At 55.4% G+C, this 19774-nt stretch overlaps 2 protein-coding genes across 4 annotated transcripts in view; both read left to right on the top strand.

Annotated features, from left to right (window-relative positions):
- The first annotated feature begins 719 nt into the window (after positions 1 to 719).
- LOC107395581 (claspin) lies at positions 720 to 14459 on the top strand. 2 transcript variants are annotated; one of them, XM_070547338.1, is made up of 24 exons: positions 720 to 833; positions 1585 to 1693; positions 1770 to 2092; positions 2174 to 2320; positions 2437 to 2496; positions 2577 to 2649; positions 2729 to 2831; positions 5713 to 6149; positions 6227 to 6418; positions 6482 to 6642; positions 6702 to 6856; positions 6926 to 6978; positions 7056 to 7213; positions 11002 to 11479; positions 11557 to 11590; positions 11661 to 11841; positions 12370 to 12422; positions 12522 to 12686; positions 13068 to 13189; positions 13284 to 13414; positions 13484 to 13595; positions 13677 to 13756; positions 13828 to 13989; positions 14217 to 14459. In XM_070547338.1, the coding sequence occupies exons 2-24, from the start codon at positions 1633 to 1635 to the stop codon at positions 14322 to 14324; spliced, it is 3549 nt and encodes a 1182-aa protein (XP_070403439.1). In that variant the 5' UTR covers positions 720 to 833; positions 1585 to 1632; the 3' UTR covers positions 14325 to 14459. The 2 variants fall into 2 exon arrangements, with proteins under 2 accessions (XP_070403439.1, XP_070403438.1); XM_070547337.1 differs by having other exon boundaries at positions 827 to 988.
- Positions 14460 to 18757: 4298 nt separating this feature from the next.
- Positions 18758 to 19774, top strand: part of LOC107395586 (UPF0500 protein C1orf216 homolog) — a 2466-nt gene continuing 1449 nt past the window's right edge. The window contains exon 1 of one of the 2 annotated variants that reach the window (XM_015974994.3): positions 18758 to 19138. In XM_015974994.3, coding sequence (XP_015830480.1) covers positions 19134 to 19138 — 5 coding nt within the window. In that variant the 5' untranslated portion in view covers positions 18758 to 19133. The remainder of the gene's footprint in view (positions 19139 to 19774) is intronic. The other variant, XM_070547716.1, reaches the window with a different exon arrangement.

Below are 19774 nucleotides of genomic sequence, written 5' to 3' on the forward strand. Positions count from 1 at the left end.
AGCAGAGATGGTGCCTGCCATAGGAGGACATGAAAAGCAGAGGAAAGTGATGTCTCTCCAGGACCTGTGTTGAGGAGGTCAGCGTACCACCAGAAACCAGTCGGGGTTCATCTATTGTCGTATTTCTATGTTGAGCGTACTGCAGAGAGAGGGGTGAGATTCTTCTAACGCACGGTCGTGCACTCGAGCCTGCGCACGTGCCCAAGTGCACTTACAGAAGACCCGGAGACCGCAGATTCAGGCTTGTACTGTTTTGAGACAGCGACCTCTAAAGGATCAACGTGTAACTGCAACTGCAGATTCAAGCTTAACCGTTATTTATAAATAATATGTAATTGTCGGTGAAGCTTATTAAAATAGTTTATTCGTTGTTAACGCTTCAGTGAAGTAGTTCTCAGAATACAAATTTGAAAATTCCTGAGTAAATTTTAATAATAAAAGCTTTTATCATATTTATTTAATTGAAGTTGTTTGTAGAAACAAAAATAAAAAACTTTCCGATCGTACTCCATCTTGGAACGCTAGCTAACAGTGGGCGGCGCTGTCTCAAAAACAGTACAAGCCTGAATCCTGTGGGGCGCAGCAAACTTAGCCGCCCGCCTGCGCAGCGCTGGTGGATGTTTTAATTCCTCCACTAACTGTGTCGTCACACTGGGCGGATACCTCCGTCACAGATGGTCCAATAGCAGGGCGAGAAGCGCTGGACTGACAGCTCGCTGGTGAAAGACCGCGGGCCAGCTGTCACGGCGCGCGAAAGTGTAAACTTTGTGTTCGGTGAGCGGGTGAGGCGGGAGGAAGCGGAGCTGTCCGGTAAAACGCGGCCTAGCTGTTCGGTAAGGAGCTGCAGTAGAGTTCTTTTCACGGACACGTTGTTCTCGGTGTCGGTAGCGGCTGTAGCCGTTAGAGGAGCGGACGGAGCCTCGTCCCTGCCGGGAGCGGGCGGACCAACCGGAGCACAAAGATGAGCCTTGTCCTGTCTCACCTGCAGGTAAAGACGCTAGCAGGCGGCGTCAGTGGAAGGTGTACAGACAGGTACATGTGAGACAGGTGTGTGTTCAGCGTGCTGGAGGGAAACGTCACCAACAAGGTGCTAAGGTGCTGTTAGCCGCTTAGCTGCTAACACCGAGGAATCGGTTCTTCCGTTCACCTCGTTCTAATTCGGTAGAGCTCCGTTAAAAAGTCACATCAAACAGTCCGAAGGTCCGGTAGCCGTTACCGGACAGCTGGGCGTTCGGTCCGACACGGTTATCCAGCTGTGACGTTGATTCATTGTTTTACTGACCGAAGGCGCCATGAATCCGGCTAGCAGCTGGTCTGGGATCAGCTAGTCCGCCTTGACCCAGACCGTGTTTCTGATCAGGACTGGTCCCAGACCAGTGTCTCTCTGTGGCCCGGAAACCAGTCCGAACCAGGTCAAACGGCTCTGGTGTGAGAGGTGGAACAGCTACGGGTTCTAGACCCGGTTCTCACACACACACACACACACGCACACACACACACACACACACACACACACACACACACACACACACACACACACACACACACACACACACACAGGCTCTGAAGTCTGTCTCTCTTCAGACTGAGGCGTTGGCCCGAGCAGCACCACAGAGCCACTGGGACAGCGGGATGGGTCCTCCTGCAGAGGAGGAGGTCCCAGAGACGTCTGATAGAGGAGATGAGTGTCCAGGTGAGACAGACCTGCTGCAGGACGCTCGTGGACAATCAGGAGAAACCGTGGTCCCCTAAATCAGTTTTTCTCTCAGATTCAGATGATGACATCACAGTTCACAGGAAGCCTCGGCGTAACGCCATCAGAGACAGTGACAGTGAGGAAGAGGAGGCACCAAGACGCCTGGAGCTGTCTGAAGAAGCGGTACCTGCCTCTAGTGAGGACGAAGAGAGGAGGAATAAAGGAGGACAGAGGAGCAACAGAAAGGCTCGTGCATCTGATGGTAGCGATGGAGAGCACGAGGAAGAGGAGGAGAATAAAAGAGAGAAGAGTCAAAGGCATCGAAAGAAGAAAGAAAAACGCAGCAAAGTGGTGGAAAGCCTGAAAAGGAGAAGGAGGTCTGGTGGAGGAGAGGAGGTGAGTTCCGTCTGAAATTTTCATCCAAATAAATCCAGAAATCTTAAAAATAAACTGGTCACCTTTTGCTCTTTCCATCAGGACGTTCCTCTTCCTCCAGCGCTGAACGACAGCGGCTGTCCTCTGGGTGATCCAGAGCTGTTTAGCACCGGTCTGGAGGAGGAGGAGGAGGAGGAGTCTCTGGACGCCATCAGAGCTGCGGTCAGACAGAAAGTGAAGAAACACAAAGTAAGAACAAGATGTTTACGTCACTCTGACCCTAACTCCGCTCGTGTTCTGGATGAGAAGAGTCCGGACGTGTTTCAGGAGGAAGTTTTGACTAAACTTGTTAAATGTGACTGTAGGACCCCCTCCTGGAGGAAGAGGAGGAGGATGAAGAGGTCCCAGAGAAGCCCCAGCGAGCGGTAGGATACAGCACCACGTTAGACCAGGTAGACGACTCGGACTGAAGGTAGAATAAACTGATTGTCTCTGGGGGCTCCAGGAACGGAAAGCAGCTCGAGCCAGCAAGGAGGCGATGAAGCAGCTTCACAGTGAGAGCCAGAGGCTGGTCCGAGGTCAGTTCCCCTGGCTCTGCTCTGCTTTAGCTGCAGGGGTTTGATCTGCAACACGCTAAACGTTTCTCTGCGTCTGTAGAGTCGACGCTTGGGTTGCCATACCACATCCCTGAACCCAAAACCATCGAGCAGTTCTTCAAGAGGAGGACCCGGCCGGAGGGATCGGCCATGGCGCTGCTGAAGTAAACAGTAACAACTAGTAGCCCTGCGTTGGCGCGGCCCTGGGTTGGGTCGACGCGGCCCTGGGTTGGGTTGGGTCGACTCGGCCCTGGGTTGGGTTGGGTTGACGCGGCCCTGGGTTGGGTTGGGTTGACGCGGCCCTGGGTTGGGTTGGGTCGACGCGGCCCTGGGTTGGGTTGGGTCGACGCGGCCCTGGGTTGGGTCGACGCGGCCCTGGGTTGGGTTGGGTCGACGCGGCCCTGGGTTGGGTCGACGCGGCCCTGGGTTGGGTTGGGTCGACGCGGCCCTGGGTTGGGTTGGGTCGACGCGGCCCTGGGTTGGGTCGACGCGGCCCTGGGTTGGGTCGACGCGGCCCTGGGTTGGGTTGGGTCGACGCGGCCCTGGGTTGGGTCGACGCGGCCCTGGGTTGGGTCGACGCGGCCCTGGGTTGGGTCGACGCGGCCCTGGGTTGGGTTGGGTCGACACGGCCCTGGGTTGAGTCGATGCGGCCCTGGGTTGGGTCGACGCGGCCCTGGGTTGGGTTGGGTCGACGCGGCCCTGGGTTGGGTTGGGTCGACGCGGCCCTGGGTTGGGTTGGGTCGACGCGGCCCTGGGTTGGGTTGACGCGGCCCTGGGTTGGGTTGACGCGGCCCTGGGTTGGGTTGGGTCGACGCGGCCCTGGGTTGGGTTGGGTCGACGCGGCCCTGGGTTGGGTTGGGTCGACGCGGCCCTGGGTTGGGTCGACGCGGCCCTGGGTTGGGTTGACGCGGCCCTGGGTTGTGTTGGGTCAACGCGGCCCTGGGTTGGGTTGGGTCGACGCGGCCCTGGGTTGGGTCGACGTGGCCCTGGGTTGGGTTGGGTCGACGCGGCCCTGGGTTGGGTCGACGCGGCCCTGGGTTGGGTCGACGCGGCCCTGGGTTGGGTTGGGTCGACGCGGCCCTGGGTTGGGTTGGGTCGACGCGGCCCTGGGTTGGGTTGGGTCGACGCGGCCCTGGGTTGGGTTGGGTCGACGCGGCCCTGGGTTGGGTTGGGTCGACGCGGCCCTGGGTTGGGTTGGGTTGGGTCGACGCGGCCCTGGGTTGGGTTGGGTCGACGCGGCCCTGGGTTGGGTTGGGTCGACGCGGCCCTGGGTTGGGTCGACGCGGCCCTGGGTTGGGTTGGGTTGACGCGGCCCTGGGTTGGGTTGGGTCGACGCGGCCCTGGGTTGGGTTGGGTCGACGCGGCACTGGGTTGGGTCGACGCGGCCCTGGGTTGGGTTGGGTCGACGCGGCCCTCGGTTGGGTTGGGTCGACGCGGCCCTGGGTTGGGTTGACGCGGCCCTGGGTTGGGTTGACGCGGCCCTGGGTTGGGTTGGGTCGACGCGGCCCTGGGTTGGGTTGGGTCGACGCGGCCCTGGGTTGGGTCGACGCGGCCCTGGGTTGGGTTGGGTCGACGCGGCCCTGGGTTGGGTCGACGCGGCCCTGGGTTGGGTCGACGCGGCCCTGGGTTGGGTTGGGTCGACACGGCCCTGGGTTGGGTCGATGCGGCCCTGGGTTGGGTCGACGCGGCCCTGGGTTGGGTTGGGTCGACGCGGCCCTGGGTTGGGTTGGGTCGACGCGGCCCTGGGTTGGGTTGACGCGGCCCTGGGTTGGGTCGATGCGGCCCTGGGTTGGGTCGACGCGGCCCTGGGTTGGGTTGGGTCGACACGGCCCTGGGTTGGGTCGATGCGGCCCTGGGTTGGGTCGACGCGGCCCTGGGTTGGGTTGGGTCGACGCGGCCCTGGGTTGGGTTGGGTCGACGCGGCCCTGGGTTGGGTTGACGCGGCCCTGGGTTGGGTTGACGCGGCCCTGGGTTGGGTTGACGCGGCCCTGGGTTGGGTTGGGTCGACGCGGCCCTGGGTTGGGTCGACGCGGCCCTGGGTTGGGTTGACGCGGCCCTGGGTTGTGTTGGGTCGACGCGGCCCTGGGTTGGGTTGGGTCGACGCGGCCCTGGGTTGGGTCGACGCGGCCCTGGGTTGGGTCGACGTGGCCCTGGGTTGGGTTGGGTCGACGCGGCCCTGGGTTGGGTCGACGCAGCCCTGGGTTGGGTCGACGCGGCCCTGGGTTGGGTCGACGCGGCCCTGGGTTGGGTTGGGTCGACGCGGCCCTGGGTTGGGTTGGGTCGACGCGGCCCTGGGTTGGGTTGGGTCGACGCGGCCCTGGGTTGGGTCGACGCGGCCCTGGGTTGGGTTGGGTCGACGCGGCCCTGGGTTGGGTTGGGTCGACGCGGCCCTGGGTTGGGTTGGGTCGACGCGGCCCTGGGTTGGGTTGGGTCGACGCGGCCCTGGGTTGGGTCGACGCGGCCCTGGGTTGGCGGTGTGTGTAAGTTGTTCTCTGCATCTGACCCATCCCCTGGGGAGCGGTGAGCTGCACTCAGGAAGGTTGCGCGACTCGGTTGCGAATGACCACAATCACCAGTTCTTCTGATCTCAGAACTGTGTGTACTAAACTCTAATCTCCCGCTGGGATTAATAAAGTATCTCTGTATTGAAACCACCCCCCCCCCCCCAGTCCAACCCCTCAATGCTGAGCGTCGGGCAGGGAGGCGTTGGGTCCCAGTCTTTGGTGTGACCCCTCTGGGATTTGAACCCCTGTCTCCCAGTCCCAGGTCAGACGCACAAGGCCACTGAGCTGGTACCAAAAGCAGGCTAAAGCAACAGAAAAAGATGTTGCGACACTAGAGCCGCTCCAGCCCTCTGAAACGAGCTCTGACAACCACGTTGTTGCAGGCGTGAGAGACTTTTAGATGAGTTGGTCTCCTAGATGCGTCAAGAGGGTTCTGACCGGATTGGACCTGGGAGTGGTTCATGCACACGCGTGCAGCAGATGGTTTCTGAGGTCATAATGTTACGACTCATGTTTCATTGTGGGACATCTTTCCTTCTAGGTCCACAAAGTACTCAGAAGTGATGTTGGAGACACCAGCTCCTCCTGGTGTGTCCTCCAGCCAGAGCCAGCCCTTACCTCAGCCTGCAGCCGCCTCCTCCCCTCAGCAGGAGAACGAGGTAGGAGGAGCCTCAGACCTGGATCCGGATCCTGCTCTGATGCTTTTCCTCTCTGAGAGTCTCCAGGACTCGGCTGATGCTGATCCTGCAGGAAATCCTCCTCCAGGCTGTGAGGAGGAAACCTCAGCTGCTCCTCCGGATCAGAACCGGACTTCAGAAGCTCCTAAAGAACCTCCAGTGGATGCAGCAGCAGAACCTGCCAAAGCGAAGTCCAAGCTGGCCCGCCTGAAGGCGCTGGGCATGCCCCCCCCTCCTGTTGCTAGGCTGTGTCCAGATGATGGAGCGTTTGTGCAGCTCGAGCCTCCACATCTTCACCCAGGTGGGTGTCGGGCCGAGCCTGTTCAGGTTCCTGAGCAGAACCCACAGTCGTCTAACTCAGGTGTGTCCTTTTGTCAGGTGTGGAGGCCCTGAAGGAGCGCTACCTTCGTCATATTCACACACCTGTACGCCCACAAGCAGAGCGCACCATGCACCTCACCGTCATCCGCAAAGACTGTGCCCCCTCTGGGAGGGAGGAGCTAACTGCAGACTCTGTCACAGTCACTTTGAAAGAGGGCGTAGCCGAGGAGCCGGCCGTCACCAAACCAGGTGAGTAACCGCAGGAGGTGTGGGTGGTCCAGGGTCCGGAACATCATTGTTCTGCATCTGCAGGAGAGAAGCTTCTGACGCTGAAGCAGCGCCTGCAGGTCGCCATGGCCCATCGCAGACAGGAGGAGAGGACCCGTAGGGCGGAACTTCATCGCCTTGACAACGAAGACTGTGAGGAGGAGGAGGAGGAGGAAGAGCTGACGGATGAGTCAGAGCAAGAGGAGGTAGGAAACACGCGTCTGGTTTGTCTGGGTGAGTTTGTGTTTACGGTCGTTTGTTTTAGGGAGTCGAGGATCTCCTGGGAGGTGATGATGGCGAGGAAGAGGAGAACACTGCTCCCAGCGTGAGGAGTCGGTCTCCTTCTGCTCCAACTCCTGACCTAGTAAACGCAGACGGGACGCTGCTGCTGTTCCCCAACAGCTCGTGTTCCCGTACCGGGTGAGTAGGACCGGACCGAGGAGATGAGCTGTGGGAGCGAGGCCATCAGCTGATTGTTCTGGTTTTCAGAGACGGCGTGAGAAAGTCTGGAGGGGCGGGATGTGACTGCAGCAGTAAGACGGGTGGGTGAGGCAGACAGGATCTAGGTGCTGTCCCCCTTCCTGCTGATTCTCACCTGTCTCTCTGTCCTGGTGTCCAGAGGAGGACAGCAGCTTTGATCTGGCGGGATCGATGATCACCTCCTACCAGCCCGTCAGTCACCAGCGCTCAGCAGGAAGAGGCGTGGCCAACTTCTCCACCTTCCACTCGATGTCACCCTGCCTCTTCAGGCCCAGTGTCCTTGGCTCCGCCTCCAAGGTGAGCAGACCTGTACACGTTTTGGCATCTGATGACCCGGGTACGACTCACCCGTCTAAACAAGCTGCAGACACGTGAGTTCTGTAGCAGAAGCACGACTCGGCAGCGTGGTGAAGAAGTTTGAGCCAATAGTAGAGAAGAAGCATTCGGCCTCACCTACAGCGTGGCTCCCTGCTCTCTTCCGTGCAGCCTCGCTCTCCATCCTCCAGTTCACACTCGCTGCTGCTGTTCTGGCGTAAGGTGAACTGTAAGTGGACCGGTGCCGGCACGGGCGTCGCACCCATGTGGCTGTTTTAGCATGAGGTCAGACGCCCACGCTTCACCGTTTAGTTCAACAACTTTACCCGTCAGTTTGCTGCCTCCATGATTCTGGCTGTGTCCCCTCCCTCTGCTGCTGCTGATCACAACCACAACAGACGCGATAGAGTTACGTAACAGGCGCGGTAGTGTTACGTCACTCGTAACAGACGCTGTAGCGTTACGTCACCCGTAACAGGCGCGATAGCGTTACGTAACAGGCGCGGTAGCGTTACATCACCCGTAACAGGCGCGGTAGCGTTACATCACCCGTAACAGGCGCGGTAGCGTTACGTCACCCGTAACAGACGCGATAGCGTTACGTAACAGGCGTGGTAGTGTTACGTCACTTGTAACAGACGCGGTAGCATTATGTCACCCGTAACAGGCGCGGTAGCGTTACGTCACCCGTAACAGACGCGATAGCGTTACGTAACAGGCGCGGTAGCGTTACGTCACCCGTAACAGACGCGATAGCGTTACGTAACAGGCGTGGTAGTGTTACGTCACCCGTAACAGACGCGATAGCGTTACGTAACAGGCGTGGTAGTGTTACGTCACCCGTAACAGACGCGGTAGCGTTACGTCACCCGTAACAGGCGCGGTAGTGTTATGTCACCCGTAACAGGCGCAGTAGCGTTACGTCAACCGTAACAGACGCGATAGCGTTACGTAACAGGCGTGGTAGTGTTACGTCACCCGTAACAGACGCGGTAGCGTTACGTCACCCGTAACAGGCGCGGTAGCGTTAGGTCACCCGTAACAGGCGCGGTAGCGTTAGGTCACCCGTAACAGACGCGGTAGCGTTACGTCACCCGTAATAGGCGCGGTAGCGTTACGTCACCCGTAACAGGCGCAGTAGTGTTATGTCACCCGTAACAGGCGCAGTAGCGTTACGTCAACCGTAACAGACGCGATAGCGTTACGTAACAGGCGTGGTAGTGTTACGTCACCCGTAACAGACGTGGTAGTGTTACGTCACCCGTAACAGACGCGGTAGCGTTACGTCACTCGTAACAGACGCGGTAGTGTTACGTCACTCGTAACAGACGCGGTAGTGTTACGTCACTCGTAACAGACGCGGTAGTGTTATGTCACTCGTAACAGACGCGGTAGCGTTACGTCACTCGTAACAGACGCGGTAGCGTTACGTCACTCGTAACAGACGCGGTAGCGTTACGTCACTCGTAACAGAAGCGGTAGCGTTACGTCACCCGTAACAGACGCGGTAGCGTTACGTCACCCGTAACAGGCGCGGTAGCGTTACGTCACCCGTAACAGGCGCGGTAGCGTTACGTCACCCGTAACAGGCGCGGTAGCGTTACGTCACCCGTAACAGGCGCGGTAGCGTTACGTCACCCGTAACAGGCGCGGTAGCGTTACGTCACCCGTAACAGGCGCGGTAGCGTTAGGTCACCCGTAACAGGCGCGGTAGCGTTAGGTCACCCGTAACAGACGCGGTAGCGTTACGTCACCCGTAATAGGCGCGGTAGCGTTACGTCACCCGTAACAGGCGCAGTAGCGTTACGTCACCCGTAACAGGCGCGGTAGCGTTACGTCACCCGTAACAGGCGCGGTAGCGTTAGGTCACCCGTAACAGGCGCGGTAGCGTTAGGTCACCCGTAACAGACGCGATAGCGTTACGTCACCCGTAACAGGCGCGGTAGCGTTACGTCACCCGTAACAGGCGCGGTAGCGTTACGTCACCCGTGACAGGCGCGATAGTGTTACATAACAGGCGTGGTAGTGTTACGTCACTTGTAACAGACGCGGTAGCATTATGTCACCCGTAACAGGCGCGGTAGCGTTACGTCACCCATAACAGGCGCTGTAGTGTTATGTCACCCGTAACAGGCGCAATAGCGTTACATAACAGGCGTGGTAGTGTTACGTCACCCGTAACAGACGCGGTAGCGTTACGTCACCCATAACAGGCGCTGTAGTGTTATGTCACCCGTAACAGGCGCGGTAGCGTTACGTCAACCGTAACAGACGCGATAGCGTTACGTAACAGGCGTGGTAGTGTTACGTCACCCGTAACAGACGCGGTAGCGTTACGTCACCCGTAACAGACGCGGTAGTGTTATGTCACTCGTAACAGACGCGGTAGTGTTAGGTCACCCGTAACAGAAGCGGTAGCGTTACGTCACCTGTAACAGACGCAGTAGCGTTACGTCACCCGTAACAGACGCGGTAGTGTTATGTCACTCGTAACAGACGCGGTAGTGTTATGTCACTCGTAACAGACGCGGTAGCGTTAGGTCACCCGTAACAGAAGCGGTAGCGTTACGTCACCTGTAACAGACGCAGTAGCGTTACGTCACCCGTAACAGGCGCGGTAGCGTTACGTCACCCGTAACAGGCGCGGTAGCGTTACGTCACCCGTAACAGGCGCGGTAGCGTTACGTAACGTGTAACGGACGCGGTAGTGTTACGTAACGTGTAACGGACGCGGTAGCGTTACGCCACTATTCTGCTCGGTTCTGGTGTTGAAGCCCGGTTCTCCACCTGTCTGCAGCGCGCCAGCGGTAAAACGAGCGTGCTCACTACAACCTGGCTAGGGCTGGGGTTAACCCTAGCCCTCTGCCCTCTGCCCTCACCACAGAACTGCACTGAAACATTGGTTTGTGCACATCAGCATTTGAGACTGGAGCTAATTCAGTAGTTGTAGTGATGGGTGCCAACCCTGCTCATGGATCACCTCACAGGTGTGAACATTTATCTGTTAGCAAGATAAAACTATCAGAACCGGCTGACTGGGCTCTTCAGACCTGAACCAGGTGGTTCTGCAGCAGCTGAACCCAGACAGCCGCTGAGTGTGAAACCTCCAGTAGGGGTTAGGGTTATGGAGTTGGTAACCGGTTATGTTTAGTTAACAGTTATACGGTCGCCCATCACATACATGGTTGTGTAATGAGAGCAGATAAAGAAGCAGGAGGAGGGATGAAGCTTTCCATGTTGGAAACTTGAAAAAGAACCCATCCAGTTTTGTACAAAACAAACAAAAACAAACAGGAAGAATGAATAAATACAACAATTAGCCAAATGAACCAGTAAAACCGTGTGATTTAAAAATGGTGGCCATGCTTGCGACCCTCTAAACTACCTCACCGTGCAGTTGTGCTGACACGAGCCACCAGAACCTGCATGAGTCCGCCCCGGTGGTGTGCTCGGGTTCATCGTTACGTTCTCCAACCATTTCCATACATCAGGCAGTGAAATATTCCTATGAAAGTAACCATCGGCGCGTAAAGCTCACGCGACTTTTACTGTTTAATGCATCCAGATGTTTCCTGCTAGAGGATGTGGACATCACGGAGAAGAAGCGCCACACGTGTGTTTGGCAGGTCTGGGTGACACACCTGATGGGTCTGAAGGGATTTCATGTAGGAAGTGGAAGTGAAGACGTCCACAGATGTGGACTTGGAGACGTGTCCATCACCAGAAACGTGCTTCCTGATAACATCAGTGTTCCTCTTGGTTTTGCTCAGAGCTCTGGCCGACTCTCAGAACCGTCCCTGTGCCTCCCGGTGGAGGACTCCCAGGATCTGTACGCCCCCCCGTCCCCCGGAGCCGACTCTGGACCCATGGGAGGAGCAGCTTCTGGTCCCGGTCTGGGCGGAGACTCGCAGGGACGCTTCTCCCTGGAGGACGACGCCCACTCCCAGCTCTTAGACGCAGACGGCTTCCTAAACGTGGGTCCTCGACCCGGAGCACCGCGGTCCCACAAGAGGAAGCTGGTCCTGGACAGCCTGGATGAGAACGCCATGGACGCCAACATGGGGGAGCTGCTGGGGCTGTGCTCGGGGGGGTTCGATGAGGACCAGCACCGTGGGACTACGCAGCAGGACGAGCTGCTGGGATTGTGCTCCGGAGCCTTCCCACAGACCCAGGAGGGGCGGCGTGAGGAACTCCACGGTACCACGGATCAGCTGATGGGTCTGGGTTCTGGAGAATTCACCGAAGCTGGTAGGAAGTACCGGAGTGGTTGGCAGGAGGGGGCGGAGCTACAGAGATTATTTATTACTTTTATCCTTTTGTTTCAGATTCGGTTCCGACGACTTCGTCAGCTGAGAACAGGTTCGGCATCTTTATCGTTCCCGTCCAAACCGGCGGCGGTGCAGTGCTGACTGTGTTTTTATTTTGAAAGGACAAAAACGGAGGAGGAGCAGGAGGAGGAGGAGCAGGAGGAGCAGGAGCAGGAGGAGGAGGAGCAGGAGGAGGAGCAGGAGGAGGAGGAGCAGGAGCAGGAGCAGCAGGAGGAGGAGGAGCAGGAGCAGGAGGAGGACGACTGCGAGTTCCACCTTCTGTCAGACGTAGAGAGTGAGAAGGTAAAATAATCTAAACCATCCTGCTGATCTGGAGTCAGATCCTGAAACGTGTGTGTGTGCGTGTGTGCGCGCGCGTGTGTTTATGCGTGTGCGCGCGTGTGTTTATGCGTGTGTGTGTGTGTGCGTGTGTGTGTGCGCGCGCGTGTGTTTATGCGTGTGCGCGCGTGTGTTTATGCGTGTGTGTGTGTGTGTGTGCACGTGTGTTTATGCGTGTGTGTGTGTGTGTGTGCACGTGTGTTTATGCGTGTGTGTGTGTGTGTGTGTGTGCGCGCGCGTGTGTTTATGCGTGTGTGTGTGTGTGTGTGCACGTGTGTTTATGCGTGTGTGTGTGTGTGTGTGCACGTGTGTTTATGCGTGTGTGTGTGTGTGTGTGTGTGCGCGCGCGTGTGTTTATGCGTGTGTGTGTGTGTGTGTGCACGTGTGTTTATGCGTGTGTGTGTGTGTGTGTGCACGTGTGTTTATGCGTGTGTGTGTGTGTGTGTGTGTGTGTGTGTGCACGTGTGTTTATGCGTGTGTGTGTGTGTGCAGGAGGAAGAGGAGCAGGTGGTTTTCACACATCGACTCCAGAAGAAGAAGAAAATGTAAAACGTCTCTTAAGCGTAATTTAAACAGGAAGTTGTCGTTGGAACTTCCTGGTTCTGAAGCTGGTCTCTCCGGGTCCGGTTCTGGTTCCTTTGCAGAACGCTGATGGACTACGTGGATTCAGAGGCGGAGCTGTCAGGCAGCGACCTGGGCAGTGATGATGAGGATGATGATGGTGGTGGGAGTGAGTATGAGGAGGAGGAGCTTCTGGAAGAACTTCCCTCTGATGAGGAGCTGCAGAACCAAGTCAACAAGATCCACATGTGAGTGCCTCTAGTGGGCCATTCCCATCGGTACCGGGTCGGCCCGGGCCGGGTAGCGTAGGTTGTTACATATCTGGGTGGCCTGGTATTGTTCCGGGCCAACCAAGGCTCATTCTCAGCCCTCTTCTGGAGGGGGTCTGCTTCAGGCCGACCAGGGCCAACACACCCACTGCTGACAGCAAATTCACACCTTCCATTAGAGCAAGCCTCTGATTGGTGGCTAGAATCAGCCCACATGGGCTTAAGGCAAGGATGTGTGGAATCAACCGGGCCAGGCTGGGGCCAACTGGGGCTACCCGGCCCGGGCCGACCCGGTACTGATGGGAATGGCCCATAAGGTTCTAGAAGGTTCCTATGGTTCTTTGGGGTTCCGTTCCACAGGAAGCAGCTCTTGGATGATGACAAGCGGCGCCTGCGGCTGTACCAGGAGCAGTACCTGGCCGACGGGGACTTGCACTCCGATGGCCCGGGCCGAGCTCGCCGCTTCCGCTGGAGAAACATCGGTGAGCCGATCCAGGAAGAGCGCCGGCGTCGGCGGGTCCCGTCCAGATTCTGACCTTCGGCGTGATAGCTGATCGGGTTTTCCCTCTCACCCAGACGATGTCTTCGGCGGGGACGGGGCGGGCCCCGGCGGGAACGAGGACGGGGACGAAGAGGAGGACGTAGACGTGAGCGAGGTTCAGAGGAGGAAGGACCGGCTGGAGAGAGAGCAGTGGCTCCGAGAGCAGGTGATTCCCGCCGGGAAGGATCCCGTCGGTGTTTGTTCCGTCTTCATTTGTTTGTCTGCTTCCTGTCAGTCGGAGCAGGAAAGCAGGAAAGGGCGGGACGAGGACGAGGAGTTGGGAGGCGAAGACAGTCGCTTCATGAAGCTAGCCCAGAAGCTAACGGCCAGAACCCTGCAGAGAACAGGTGTGTCACCCTCAGGTGTTTCATTAGCGTGGTCCGGATTAGCCCGGGTTGCTAACTGAACTGTCTACCTGCTGGAACCAGAACCTCCTGCAGGACCACAACCAGAACAAAAGTCCACCTCGGCTCTGAATCCTTTCCAGAGACCCTCTGGGCCCCCACAGGTGCGTCTCAGGTGTGGCGTTTAGAGGTCTACCCTGGGCTGCAGAAGGTTCTGACTGTGGCTCTGTTCCAGGTGAGGAGGGGTTCTCTCCTGAGCCAGCCTCAGGCCGTCCTCCAGAAGCTGGCCTCCATCTCCGACGGGAACTTGCTGGCGCCCAGGAACAGCCGGGGCTTCCTGTTTCAGACGCTCTCACCTGAGAAGGTGGGCCAGCCGTCGAACGCACCGCAGAAACAGGTGAGTCGTGGTGATGTCATAAAGGGCGTGGTCCGTCCCTACTGGAATGTCCCTGAAGGTTCTAGAGCCAAACAGGAAACCCAGCAGAACATTCAGGAGGACCCAGTCACACACGTTAGCGAAGAGCTCCTCTGCTCCTGCAGGGGGCGCTCCTGGTCCGCTACCTGCACCAGAACCAGAACCAGAGCTGCAGGAAGTAAAAACTGCTCTGAATGTTTGGTCTTCAGGTGATGAAGAGGCGGAGTCAGGCAGAGGTGGCGAGTCCATCAGCCAAGAGGATCTGCAGAGAGACCGAGAGCTCCCAGAGGAGCATCTTCAGCTTCTTGGACCACTGAGAGGAGCTGGTCCTGCTGGTCCTGGATCAGCGTCTCAGGATGAACTCCAAGGTGTTCTCCAGCTGATCCTGGAAACACTGGCGGGGAAATTCCTGCTCATCGTGTACATAAAGAATATTTGGAGGCATGAAGACTGATGGGTCCGGGTCTGGACCGGGACCTGGACCGGGGTGTGGGTCTGGGTGTGGACCTGGACCAGGACCTGGTCAGATGTAACCTGATTCTAAATGTTTTACATTCATTCCCTAAATAAAGTGAATATTTAGTTTTTCTGCTGATGCTTTGGTGAATTTTTAATACGTTCATGCTCGGGGGGGGGGGGGGGGGGGGGGGATCAGTAAAGCACCTGCTCCACCCAGGAGACCCGTTCAGCTGTTAACCCGACTAACTAGTCTCCCAGTGGTGAATGACGGGTGAGCTGTTTCTGTCTCATTAGGAGGAGGAGGCCCCCCCCCCCCCCAGCTGATGGTTACATTCAGAATCAGAGGTGTGTGTGTGTGTGTGTGTAGATGGATGTAAGGGTGTGGGTGTGTGTGTGTGTGTGTGTAGATGGATGTAAGGGTGTGTGTAGATGGATGCATCTACACACACCCTTACATCCATCTACACACACACACACACACCCTTACATCCATCTACACACACACACACACACGGTAAATGATGTAGCACCTGCTAGTCATGGAACCCCCCAAAGTGCTTTACACCGAGCTGGATTAAATAAATGGACTACACTAGGCAGGCTGCATTCCCCCCCCCCCCCCCACCCCCAGTGAAATCTGAAACTTAACAAAGGTACTGATAAAAGTTCGTTCACATGTTACACAGCCTAGTGTTTGGTTACCAGTTAGTTGTTTGTGTGCCAGAATAAGTCATGTGTTGCATGTTAAACATATCAGACAATGTTTTGATATTAATAATTCATACGTCATTACACAGCTGTATTAAATGCTAATAAATGATCCTCATCGAGTGGGAGTGCCATTGTCAAGGCGGTAGTACCAGTAAATAACCACTAGGTGTCATCAAACTATGTAAACAGCAAAAATGTGTCTCTTATTTGCTGTGTTTACATTTAATCACTACTTTAATTACAAATATTTTCTGCTAAATACAATAGCTTACAGCATTTATAAATGTTGACAAATTAATCACATGATGGTGGAAAGACATTCAAGCAGAAATAGATTCATGTGAATGGACTGAAGCATGATTTAAAGACGCTAAAATAAACCATAAACACGCAGCCTAAATTATTACAGTATAAATTTAATAAAACCTATAATCTTAAAAGAAAGTATTTTAATAAAATGAAAACGTTATCTTAAGTGTTGATCTTGCTTTATGCTCATTCAGGCTGTTGTTGCCTCTGCTGGATCAGAAACTGTGTTGATTTTCTGAGTGTGAACTTATTGTTTTGCTATTTGAACGTTAATAAAAATATTTAAAAACATTTTTAATAAAACCAACAACACTTACCAAGGAAACCATTTAGCATGCTCCACTGCAGGATCATCTTCAGCCTTCCAGCATCACAGGCCTCAGTCTCAGCAGAAACACGTCTAAAGCAACGTTCCCTGGTTAAGCTTCGGTTCATGTCTCCAGATCTCCTCTGTGATGCAGAGAAATATCCAGTATTTTGAGAGGGACGGTTTAGTGCAAAGTACTCGCGCATCGTGTCATCAGTTTGGTACCACTGCAGGATCAGATGTGGCTTGTTAACACCCTTTCTGGGTCTAGGCTCCTGCTGTAAGACTAGATTGGGCTCACTTCTGGCTGGCTGCTGTTCTTCCAGTTCGTCCTTCTGTGACTGCGTTGGCGCTACAGCGTCTCCACCATGTCTCCTCCGGGTCTGGCTCGGGCCCATTGACATAAATATTGGACAATGGGTTTCCATAGGCTCCAATAACACATTTTGAAGATAAATGGGAGGTGGCCACCACCGCCATTTTGACCGTGTCACAGGTTCCGTCAAGCCCAGACAATTCCATAAAAGGGAAGAGAGGCGGAGCTGAGGGTGGGGTTGTAAGGCTGGGATCAACTGACGACACCCGGTCGAATTAGCTACAAGCTAACCTGAAGCTAACCCAAAGTTAACGCGGAGGTGGGAGCTAAGCTAACTGAGGTAGCAACCTAGCTACAACCGGAGTTAACTGTGCACAACACCAGAGCTTCTGAGTCAGAGATACGCCGGGCTGACCGCTGGGTAAAACCGGGTGGAACACAGAGGTCTCCGAGAGCTCCACAAGCCGATAGTGGGAACCCAGCTCCACCAACATGTTATATTTCAACCCATTTTCTAAAGTGCAGCATTATGTTAAATGCACTGGGTTTTACCCTATTACATTTAAATGTCATGGTTAAACAGTACATGTTAAAATCTAAGCTCAGCTCGGCAGTGACCTAAAATACATAAATATAATTTTACTTACCGAAAAAAATGAAGTGGAGACTCCTTGGACGCTCTATTAGTGCAATTAATGCCACAGCAAGTCATTTTGTCCAACAATTGCACAAAAAATATCCAAACAAGAATACACACACACAGAGACTCAAAATCCCGGAGCAGTTTCCAGGCCAGACCGAGGCTCTACTGAGGCTTTCCACGGAGCTAGCTCTGTGGTCACGTGGGTCTGATGCTCATTAATTATACAGAATTTTAGACTTTTAATACACTTAAACAGAAGAGTGAGAAAAACATTCACCCCCCTCAGAGTTGTCATGAGTGTAAACTAGACCATTTAAACCAAAAACATGTTCTGGTACCAGGCTGTAAACATGTTTATTTCTGCTGTGAAATTGGTATTTTTAACATGGGAGTCAATGAGGATTTGCTCGCTTCTGACACCAGCCCCTAGTGGATGAGGGTGGAACTGCAATTTTTGGTACTTCCGGGTTGGCCTCAATTTGCTCGGGCCCAACCTCTGGCTGACTCGAGCAGGTTCACAGCTGTCGGACGGCTGTCCAAGCAGCCTGACAGAAACTTCTGTAAGGCGTACCCCCCCCCCCACCCCCCCGCTGTCTCTTCTTTTGTTCCTCTTCATTTTTTTTTACGTTTTGCCGCACCAGAAAGCATCGTGAACGTTAGCCTACTCAAAAACACCTGCTAGCTTTGTTGTGTCCCGCTCTGACTCTGACCGCTTCTCTGACGTCCTTAATTGGGTGGCGCCCAAGTTGTAGGCTACAGTCATGGGCTGGCGTTAATGTGACGTAGCCTAAGGACACAACAGACTGAGTGGGGCTCAAACCTGCAACCTTCTGATTACAGGGCGAGCACTTAGCTCCTGTGCCGCCATCTCCCGCTCAAACCTTTAGTTACACACACATCTGGAAATAGCCGCGTTGCTGCTGGCGCAACAGTCCGTAGACTGTAACGGTTCTGAAGCGCTGACGTTCCGCACCGCTGATGCTTCCGGTGGGAAGCCGCGGTCAGGATCTGAGTCTGCCGTTGTTCCCAGCTAACTGGAGCTAACGGGTGTTTTAACCGGGACGACGCGGTTGAGCCACGCTGACGCTAAACAGTATCTTGGTCTCCCGCGGAGAGCTCCACAGGCAGGGTGGCGGGGCCACGTGACCCACGCGCCGCTCCTCCGTAGGTCCGGGCTCCTCTCTGGAACAGGTCTCAGCTGTGAGGCTGAAGGTGTTCTTCAGCGAGGAACTGGTTGGACCAACCAGAACCAGAACCTTCAGTTGTAAAACAGCTCTGTGGGTCTAAACTGAAAACCCATCACTGTTGTCCTCTCTTAATCAATCAATCAAAGCTTTATTTATAAATATTACAACAAAGGTAAAACATTAAAGTAGAAGACAGACGGGTAAAACAAGGGATTTAGTGAACCAATGAAAACTGAGAGATAAAGTCAACATAAAAGATGGCCGATTCAAACATGTTCTGGGAACGCCAAGCGGAGGAGGTGTGTTTTTAGGTGATTCTTAAAGACTGGCAGAGAAGGGGACAGCCTGACTGAGGGTGGCAACTGGTTCCAGAGAGACGGTGCTAGGACTGAGAAAGCCCGGTCCCCGCGGGTACGACACCTAGACCGAGGCACAGCGAGCAGGCCTTGGTCAGAGGAGCGCAGAGCGCGTGATGGGGAGTGTCTGTTCAGGAGGGTGGCCAGATAGGGCGGAGCACCACCCTGGAAGAAATGATAAACAAAGACGAGGAGTCTGAAGTGTGAACGATAGCAAACCGGAAGCCAGTGCAGGGAGGCCAGAACCGGACTGTGTCCTCTCTTATATGGTAACCATGGCAGCAGTCATGGGCGGGGCTTATCAGGCTAAGCTAATGCTATTCTCCGCCTTGTTTCTCTGTTCAGAACAACTTTCATTTGTTTAGCTTGAGCAAGATGTTTCTGCAGGTGAAGAGATGATGAGATGTTTGGACCCTGTTAGCCCCCAACCTGTGTCTAGGTCCGCCCCTGCTGCTGACGGGTCCAACTTTATTTATTTATTTATTTATTTATTTGTTTATTTATTTATTTATTTATTTATTTATTTATGTTGTTTTTGTTCAACAATCATCAGCTGAAAATCAGCTGGTCTCACAAACAAACACGGCTCTGTCCTCCTTTGGTTCCCTTTCCTCCCAGGCCCAGTTCAGGAAGCAGGATGGGAGGAGGAGGAGGAGGAGGAGGAGGAAGAGGAAGATAAACATCACACAGGCGGTTTGGAGGAGGGGAAACTGGGAGGCGCAGCGTCCATCAGCAGCTCCACCGAACCAGAACCAGCATTAAAGGTAAGACCGAGCCGGAACACGCGCGTTTCTCCTCATGGTTCTGTTAGAGGAGCAGCCGGAGGAGACGAGCTGAAATGGGGTGAGTGTTACGTAACACCGGGCCCGATCGCTCGGGTTTGGTTCTCATCACGTGACTGCGGCACCGAGGCGTTCTGGCGCATACCCGTCCGCCTGATCCGAACCGCGGTCCGCTTTCATCTCCCCTGCCTCCCGCATCAGCGTGCGCGTGCCCGACAAGTCTCCGCCGCTGTCCTTCAGCACTCCGTGTACGCGATTTGGTGGGTGGGGGGGGGGGGGGGGGGTTGACAGCTGCCTGGAGTCGGGATTAACCACGTGATGTTTGATGTTGATGGAAACGGAGCGCGCAGCCGCCGGAAGTAACGCTCAAACATGCTGTTCGGTGCGCGTGCGTGAAGATTTGGTTATCCCCGCTAGTCCATGCGCTAGTCACACACACACACACACACACGCACACGCACACGCACACACACATAGGACAGACAAGTCCAGTCCAGAACTCTTGACCCAGTCCAGAACCTCTGCCTCTGAGGCGTCCTGAACACACCATGATGACCCGGTTCTGGTGAAAGAAGAACCAACATCTGCCTCTCCTTTGGCTGGTTTCTGACCCAGTTTCTTTTCCGGAACCAGAACTTTTTAGATCTTTGTGTTGGTTAAGCTCCCGACCCTCCTGCGGCCCGAGACCCGGGTTCCC

The sequence above is a fragment of the Nothobranchius furzeri genome, chromosome 19 (assembly GCF_043380555.1).
Source record: "Nothobranchius furzeri strain GRZ-AD chromosome 19, NfurGRZ-RIMD1, whole genome shotgun sequence".
In the NCBI taxonomy this organism is placed as follows: Eukaryota; Metazoa; Chordata; class Actinopteri; order Cyprinodontiformes; family Nothobranchiidae; genus Nothobranchius; species Nothobranchius furzeri.